At 44.4% G+C, this 9,248-nt stretch overlaps 1 protein-coding gene across 3 annotated transcripts in view; it reads left to right on the top strand.

Annotated features, from left to right (window-relative positions):
- Positions 1–381: 381 nt before the first annotated feature.
- Positions 382–9,248, top strand: part of Uxs1 (UDP-glucuronate decarboxylase 1) — a 94,696-nt gene continuing 85,829 nt past the window's right edge. The window contains exon 1 of one of the 3 annotated variants that reach the window (XM_078028898.1): positions 382–575. In XM_078028898.1, coding sequence (XP_077885024.1) covers positions 479–575 — 97 coding nt within the window. In that variant the 5' untranslated portion in view covers positions 382–478. The remainder of the gene's footprint in view (positions 576–9,248) is intronic. The other 2 variants (XM_005339084.4, XM_040270891.2) reach the window with 2 other exon arrangements.

Genomic DNA, 9,248 nt, shown 5'->3' with positions numbered 1-9,248 from the left:
TCGAGGACACGCCAAATACGTGTTTCCTTTCCTGTCAACCCTCCAGGGCCCACGGCGTGCCACCCGCTGGGCTGGTTCGCAAACTCGGAGCCCGCGGTCGAGCCTGGAGTCCGGAAGACACACCTTTCTGACTGCGAGCCTTGCACACCTCGGCTCCAGCCTGCCCCGGAGCCGGGAGCAAACACGCCAAGATGCGCATGCGCCGCGCCCTCCCTCAGATACGTTCTTCGAAAACCCGGGCGCGAGCCTCGGCCACTGCGCCTGCGGGGAGAGGAGCCGTAGGGGCGGGGCAGCGGGGGTGGAGCCGGAGGCGGGGGCGGGGCGACGCGTGCGCCGGGGTCCTGCGGACAGGAAACCGGGGCGTGGGGGCGGGGCCGCGCGGGCCGAGGGGGCGGTTCTTCCCCGGCGGCCGCCGCCGCGCATTGTGTAGCAGGCGGCCCCCGCGCGGCAGCGTCCAGGACCCGCGCGGCTCCTGGGGATGGTGAGGAGCCAGGCGCTGGTGCGCCTCGTGTCTGCCGTCAACCGCAGGACCATGAAGCTGCTGCTGGGCGTCGCCTTGCTCGCCTACGTCGCCTGTGAGTACGCGGCGCGGTGGCCTGAGGACCCCATTCATTCCCCGGCTCCGCGGCGGGGACCCGGTGCTGCGGCCCGGCGGCGGGCGGTGTGGGGCCCCGGGTGGCTCTGCATCGGTGTCCCTCCCTGCCCCGGGAGCTATGGCTCTACCCTTTTGCACTTGAGCAGCAGAGCAGCCGGCCAACTTGGGCGCAGACCCCTGGACGCCCAGGCCCAGGCGAGGAGACCCGGAGGCCGAGTGGAAGGGCCTTGGCCCCGGTCTCGGTGACCACGGGCTCCGCGCGGCGGAGATGCCACCGTCCTCCGCCGGCCCCGCGGCCCCGCACTGGGTAGCACGGGGCTCGGCGGCGGCACTGCTGTCCACGTCGCCCTGGGAGCCGGTGAGGGTCCCGGCCGGCGACGCCAGAGGGTGCCGCGCGGGGACACCCTTCGGGACGCCCGCGGCCGCGCTGCGGTGGGGGTTCGTGTAGGATAAAAATACTGTGGCCATTGGCAGAGTCCCCGCTCGACTGTTGGCTCCACAGGAAAATTACTCAGCATTTAACTCCGGGGGAGCCAAGGGTTGCCAGCCCCTGCGACCGCGCCCAGGTGTCCCAGCGCAGAGGCACCGGGTTGCCAGGTGTCCCCCCGCGCGACTTCAGCCTGGCCCAGCAGGGAGCCCCACACGAGAGAGCTGGCGGGGCGTTCCCACAGTTTTGGCTTGTGAGGTTCTGCTTTCCGCCTTCACTCGCATTCTACTGCCTGGAGAGAGGACAGGAGGACCAATTTGCAGACAGGTGGTGGGTCCTCTGCTTAAGAGAAGCAGAAGCTGCTATTTATTTATTTATTTATTTAAAGATCTATTTGGTGGGAAAAATTTGCTGCTATTAATACTTTACCAAGTACTGAAATTTGACTAAAAATAGCTCCCAACGTGAGGTCCGTTTGAATCATAGCATCCAGACAGTTACATAAATGAAAATACTCGCTAACTGGTTGAGTTACTTAGATCTGATTCCCAAGTGACTGGGTACTCCGGAAAATGGCTTCAGCTGATAGGAAGGCAAGTGTGAGACCCATCCTGTCTGCTACAGCCCATCTGCTCCGGGAGGTGGGGTCCGGAAACTCAAGCAGGGCTCCTGGTTGCTAGGAGAAGTTTCAGGGATGGGTATGAGATGTGAGTGGTTTTGCAAGGAAGTAAGAACTAGCCTGAAGTGTGCATGCTCAGTATTGAGAAAGAAATCTGAGACCCAAGAGAAAGAGACCACTTACGATTGAATTATTATTAGTGATACAATAACATGACAATAATAATACCTAAGTTTGTTTAGTGCTTAACTGTATATGCACGGGTATGATTCTTAGGACCATTGTCTCAATTATCTTAACAACCCAAGGAAGTAAGTACTATGATTGTTCCCATTATAGGGGTGAGAAAATTAAGTTCAAGAGAGATTAGGAAATACATGATCACACAAATGCAGACTATGGAGAGCAAAGGTTTGAGCCCTCAAATGACACTGGGGCCATTGGACTGCAGATTTCAATGTTGATTTGGAGGTCAGAGGGGAATATTTTGTGCTTCACTTTTAAAGTTAGACCTGAGAGTTTAGAATTAATAAGTCAGGGAATTTATGGAGCCATAGAAAATTTTTCACCATTCACTTGTTCAGCAAATCTTACCTAGTCTTTATTCTTGTCTCTTGCTGAACTTGGTACCAGGGTACACTAGGGAGTGCAAAAACATCCAGTCTGCCAAGATAACACTGAATCTAGACCCAGTAGCTTAACAGCAATGATCTCATACTTTCTGAGTATGAATCAGAAGAATCAGAAGAATCATCTAGAAGGTGTTGCTTTTTTTTTTATAAATATTTTTTAGTTTAGTTGTCAATGAACCTTTATTTTATTTATATATGGTGCTAAGAATTGAACCCAGTGCCTCACACGTGTTAGGAAAGCACTTTTCCACTGAACTACAAACCCAGCCCTTGTTTTGTGTTTTTTTTTTTTTTTAAACACAGATTGCTGTCTCATATCTAAAGATTCAGATTCAGTAGGCCTAGGATGTGTCCTGAAAATTTTGCATTTTTAATAGTTTCTTTGTGATTCTCTTGCTATGGAATAGGGAACCCCCATTTGCCAAGAAAGAAATGGGCATGAATCAGACAATAATCGAAAGGAAAGTTATATGAAGGAAAATTGCAAACTGATGTGAATGAAGGAAAGGAATGCATGAGAGCTTGTGAAGGGACTCCTGAATGATAGCATTAGGAGTTTTTGACTATGCATCAGAATCACCTAGAGTTTGGTTTTTCTTGTTTTGTTTTTTAAACACAGATTGCTGCCTCCTATGTGAAGTTTAAGGTTCCCTGGGGAATTGAGGTGTGAGCAGACAATGACAAATCTGTAGGTGTTCATGAGAAAGTATAGAAAGTATATGTTCCAGAAGAAACAGTTATGTGCAGAGTCCTGTGGCAGCCAAGAGCAGGGAATATTGTACTAATGCAAAGAAGAGTAGTGTCATTGGAGTGTGGAATTATAGCCCAGTGATGAAGTTTTTGAGGCAGATCAGGGTCAGAGTAGATAGACCTGGAGGCCTCAGTCCAGCTCACGAATTGGGTGGTCATTTTAGCCAGGATTTTAAGACTGGGATGGAGGCAATGTTAATAATGAATGATGATGGTAAATGAGAGCAGCTTTGCCAAGGAAAAATGTTACAGGGCTTCTCTGCTTGATAGTGTTTGAGGATTCTAAAGATGTAGACTGGTTGCAATGACTCCTGTGATTTCTGTGTTTCTCCTTGTTAATTGCTGTCCTATTATGAATAAAATCTCAACTCTGTTTAAAAAAAGAAGAAAAGCGTATACATTCTCCTAATTATACATACCTTCACTGCGAGTCTGCCTTTTAGAAACTTCCTCTCTGTTCCTCAAGCTCAAGTTCTGTGAATCTTTCTCCTTTTAATTCTCTCCCAGCCTTTGTTGCTCACTGTTACCTAGAGTCTCCCTTCTTGCTGTCGTATAACTTCTGCACCAGCTAGTGGGTGAGTGTGTGAGAGAGACCATAGGCCGACTTACATTTCACTTGAATTCTTTTCCATGCACATGTTCTTTTCTCAATGAAATCCCTAATCCTTGAGGGCAGAGATTGAGTCATCTTCATTTCAGCCTGTATAGCATTTAAGGCAGTGCCGTTAATGCATCAGAAGACTTCAGTAACTACAGAATGGATTGAATCAAAATTTATACCAACCTACTAGGAAGCTGCTAGGTGTAGATCCAGCTTAAGTTATCTTTAGGGATTTTTGTTTGTTTATTTTAAACACATATGTAGTTTAAAAAGTCAGATGAATCTCTAGAAGGTTTGCAGTCATATATCCTTGGCAGGCTTTGTTTAGGTTTAACAACCTCCCTGCTCCTGTTTCCGCCTACCCAGAAATAAGCCCTTCGAGTCTACCTAGCTCATTATTTGATTATTTTCATATTTATCATTGTTTTGCTGAATCAGGCTTTCTGATTTTTCAGTCATAGATAAAACATACCTGTGACTTTGTTCTTTGGGAGATGATTGAGATCAAACTTTAGTATTTATGTATGACTATTCACAGTGAAATGCTATTCACAGTGAATCATGGTGTATATTTCTTTTTACTCTCTCTAGAGCTAATTGGCTGTTTTGGCCTTGTTTTCAATATGCTTCACTTTCTGCATACTATAACTGATCAAACTCCACATATTTTTCCAGTTGTCCACGCCTTTGCCCAGGAGGTTTATAATTTTTAAGCATCAGAACATCCCTTCATTGGCACACCTTTTAGAAGGAGCTGATCACTAGCATCAGGAGGTAGATTTTGGCATTTTTTTCTTCCTTTTTTTTTTTTAGTTGTAAAATACCTTTATTTATTTATTTTTATGTGGTGCTGAGATCAAACCCAGTGCCTCACACATACTAGGCAAGCGCTCTACCACTGAGCCATAACCCCACCCAAGGTGGTAAGTTTTGAAGCTTTATGCATGTGTCTTTTCTGCCATCGTACTTGATGGATTGATAATGTAGAATTCCAGAAAAAAAGTCCCTTCAGGATTTTAAGGTATTGTTGCATTACTTTCTGGCTTCTAATACTGTTGAGGATTTTTGAGTCAGTCCTTCTTTTTGGAGATTGTGGGCTCTGTGTGCTCCAGGTAGTCAGGACTCGATACCCATTTCCAGCCTACGGCCCCTGCTTTTGATAGCACTGCCTTCCTCACCCTTCGTGCTCCAGGGCCTCGTGTAGTCGCTATGCCCAGAAGCTGAACACACCTGCCTCACCTCTCCTCTGGGCCCTTCATGGTGCTGTGGATGCAGGTAGCTGATTTTGGTTTTCTTTCCCTCTGGTCTGGTAAATAACAGTATTCAGGTGATGGTACTCAGTTAAGAGAATAGCTTCTCCTTTGCTTCAGTCCACTGAAATAACCTAAAGAATAAATCTTGTGGGCTAGGGTTGTGGCTCAGGGGTAGAGTGCTTGCCTAGCACAAGTGAAGCACTGGGTTTGATCCTCAGCATCATATAAAAAATTAAATAAATAAAGATACTGTGTCCATCTACAACTAAAAAAAAAAAAAAATTTAAAGAATAAATCTTGTTTTCAGCCTCTGAGGGTTCCCTGGCAGCTGATTGCTGCAGCATAACAAAGCCTGCCCTGACTGATACATTCCTAATGTTGAGAAATGTGAAGGTAGGCCTGGGTATATCTTATCTAGCATACTAGACATTTTTGAGCCCTTGCAATTGATAAACACATATTCAGTACTGAGACTATTCTTAAAGTATTTGGTTATTTTCTTCCCTGCCCCCATTTCTTCTTTGGAACTACTTATATTGATTGGCTTTCTGTTGCTGTGACAAAATACCTGAGAAAATCAACTTTCAAGGAGGAAAAGCTTGTTTTGATTCATGGCTTCACTGGCTTCATTCTGTGGTTTGCTTGTCCCTGTGGCTTTGGACCTGTAGTGGTATAGTGTATCATGTGCATGATGGGAAAGGCTCACCTCATTGTGACCAGAAAGCAAAGAGACAGGAAGGGACTGAGGTCCCCATATCTGCTGCAAGGGCATGTCCCAGTAAAGTTACTTACTTCCACTAGATTCTACCTCCTGAGAGTTCTACCACTCCAGTAGTGCCATAGGCTAGTGACCACACCTTTAGCACAAGGGCTTTTGGGGGACTCTCCAGATCTGCAAACTACAGCACTACCATATTCTGATATAGAATTGCTTAGACCAGGTTTTTATTTCTAAGTTTTATTATCTTAAAGTGTAGCTCTACTTTCTTAAATCATCCTCATCTTTGTATTTATTTGTATTCTTCCAGGTTTTTTTAAATTTTATTTTTTGCTATTGTTTATCACTTAGAATCATTCTCTTCTGTTCTCTGAATTTAAAAAAAAAATGTGGTCCTTGCTTCATAGTTGTATTCTCCTAATGATAGTTTTATTTGCTGACTTTTTTCTGAATAGTTTCTCTCCTCCAGGTTGCTTTCTCCCTTCCTGAGTATCCTCAGATTGTCTTTCATGTTTTAAAGGGGGAGGCCCATAGAGATGATGACTGTGAGCTTCGCCATTTCTTGTTGAAGCCTTCCGATCTCAGTGCTGTAGTTCCTCCTGGGGTGTCGTGACCAGACTCTCCCCAGCCTCTGCTGGATGGGGCGGCCTGGCTGTCCACATCCTGAAGCTCAGTGGGGAGAGGACTGCAGGCCTGTGCAGCACCCTCCTTATCCCAATTGGACTGGGGCTCCTGGATCCAGAAAGTGTTGGTCTTCTGTCAGGGCAGGACCTAGACCTGGAAGTTTGTCCTACTTCTTAGATTTATTTGAAAGTCATGCTCCTTGTCTGAGCTGCCTTCTCATCTCATGCAGATGTGTCAGGCTACACCAGTTCTTGCCCCTTTGTGGGTGTGAATTAGCTGTTCCCGTTGCTCACTTGGGTCCTGTCTTCTCCTTTGCCCTTATCCATGTTCTTTCCACCCTCCAGCAACATTTGGGGGCTAGCTTTCCTTCTTCCTGTTCACAGATTTATTCCTTAAACAATAACAAAAAAATTAAAGGAAAAAGAAAGTTGTGACATTCTGTAGAGTTAAGGAGCCATTATCTTTTCACCTTCAGCTCTCGAAAGCTGGACTTGTGACATCCAGTAAAATTCTTGAACTTTTTGGTGTATCATGGGGTTTTTATTGTAATGACATCTTAGTTGGGTATCTTTCTTTCCTGTCACTGTTATTCTGCTGAAAAGAAAAGACATAAAACCCCCAAATCATATAACGTTGTGTTTATGAACACAGATTGCAGACTTCTTTGTGGTTGGGATGTGTGTTACTATATGATTTTGTCCTTTATATATATATATCCCTCACCCACGTGACCAGAGGCCACTGTCACAAATTCACTCAAGAAACATTTCCTGGCTGGTTGCCGTGGAAGATAAGCAGTGAGTGAGACATTGTCATGATGCCAGCAGACTCTAGGGAGAAAATGGCTAAAAACAAACTGCATCAGTGACGTGTCCAGTCTCACCTGAGTGTGAGAATCAGCCTGGGTTTGTTGGTTGCAGGTTCCTGGAACCCTCCTCACACCTCTTCCATAGCAGCCTAGTGGTTGCATGTGAAACTTGGAAATGTTTTGATCCTTCAACATTTGAGTTTGGAAAATTTCATACCTATTTTCTGCCCTTTCTTTATTTTACTTTATTATTTTTTTTTTAGTTGTAGATGTACACGTACGTTTATTTTATTTATTTTTCTGTGGTGCTAAGGATCGAACCCAGTGCCTCATACTTGGTAGGCAAGTGCCGAACAACTGAGCCACAACCCCAGCCCTCTGCCCTTTCTTTTGAAAAAGAATTTAGTGAAAACCCAGACACCCTCCACCTAGATTCACCAGTTGTTTACATTTGCTACATTTGCTTTTTCTCTCTCGCTCTTTTCATATATGTATTTCATGTGTACTTTTTTGGTTGAAATGATTGAAAGTTAGAGTCATAACACTTTAAAGATTTTAACATATGAACCTGAAGAATAAAGGCAGTCTTCATTACCATTATAGCACCCTAAAAATCAACATAAATAATATCATCTAAAATATAGTCCATATTTCCTCCATTTATAGCATAAAAATCTTTTGTAGCCTTTCTGTGTTTTGTTTCATATTTATCATTTCAAATCTAGTGTCCAGTCGAGATTTACATATTGCATTTCATTTGGTTGCTATGTATCTTAAGTTTCTTCAGCTATAATATTATTTTTTTTCCTCCAGAACATTTACTTAAAAAAACAAAAACAAACCCAATTCAGTTGTCCTAAAAATATCCTGCATTCTATATTTATCTGATTGTTTCCTTGTGATTAAATTTGGCTAAATATTTTTAATAATAATGAACATTGCATCATGGGACGTGCAGTGTTGTGGTGTTGTTTTATAAAACTACTGTTCACAGTGCTTAATTTGAGGCCCTGGAGGGGGTGGCCTTCATGTTGCTTCCGTGTGTGTGTGTGTGTGTGTGTGTGTGTGTGTGTGTTTGTGTTTGTGTTTACTGGGAATTGAAGCCGGGGCTCACTACTACTGAGCTATATCCCCAGCCTAGCCCTCTTTTAGTTTGACACAGACTCTTGCTAGGTTGCCCTGGCTGACCTTGAATTTAAGTCCTTCTGCTTCATTGTCCCTAATAGCAGGGATTACAGGTGTGCACCACCACGCCCAGCTACATTGCTTCATTTTAAAGGTCTATTTTCTCAGTACTTAGTCGGCATGGTGATTCTTCAGACTATGTGTGTATCTTCTCCAGTTAGTGCCTTCTACATCCATTGACAGTCCTTGCCTGGACCACTTTTTATATCGGACATTGCAACTGGTGATTTTCAAATCCTTTGACGTTTACTGTCATTCTTCTGGAAAGAACTTTCTTTCCCTCCTTTTCCTCTCACTTTCTATATTAGTTTCTTGTGGTTGCCATGGTTCATCCCAAACCTGGGGCTTTAGAACAAGAGATATTTGTTCTCACCGTTCTAGAGTCAGAGTCCAGTCAAAGCTGGCAGGACTGCATGTACTCCCTGTAAGGCTCTCTATGGCTCCAGGTGATCCTTCCATTGTGCCTACATCACTTCAGTCCCTGTCCCTGTGTAGTTCACATGGCCTCCTCATCCTCCCTCTATGAGATCTTTACAAATTCCAGTAGAAACCAGGCTTGGAATTTTGAATTTGGATCTCTCCTAGGCTATTGATATGCAGTTCCATCCTTTTTTTGTGAGGTTGGGCAGTGGCAGAGAGCCCGGCTCCCAGTCAGCCCCTTAGACTCCTGCAGCATGCAATGTGACTGATTAGCATGTGCCAGAAATAAGTTGGATCAAATGCATTTTCAGTTTATGATCATCTATCATGATGTAACACCACTAGAAGTTGAGGAGCACTTGTAGTTTCAGAATCACTTCATCAATGTCACTGTCAATAACAAACTTAAGAAAATTTAGGATTTCTTTGTCATTCTTTTTGTCCTTAGGCTACATTGCTTTAAGGAGATGCAGTTAGATATTGTGTCCCAAAGTTAACTGAAATGTTCTTTCTATGCCTGATACAAGTTAGGTTCATTTTTGGTTTTTGTTTGAGTTCAGTTTTAGAGTTTGCTTTGTTGTTTCTCATTGTTTAAAATATGTAAACCGTTGGTTCA

This window comes from Ictidomys tridecemlineatus, chromosome 12, assembly GCF_052094955.1.
Source record: "Ictidomys tridecemlineatus isolate mIctTri1 chromosome 12, mIctTri1.hap1, whole genome shotgun sequence".
In the NCBI taxonomy this organism is placed as follows: Eukaryota; Metazoa; Chordata; class Mammalia; order Rodentia; family Sciuridae; genus Ictidomys; species Ictidomys tridecemlineatus.
Note: the sequence above shows the minus strand (reverse complement) of the source record. Positions and strands in the feature narration are given on the sequence as shown.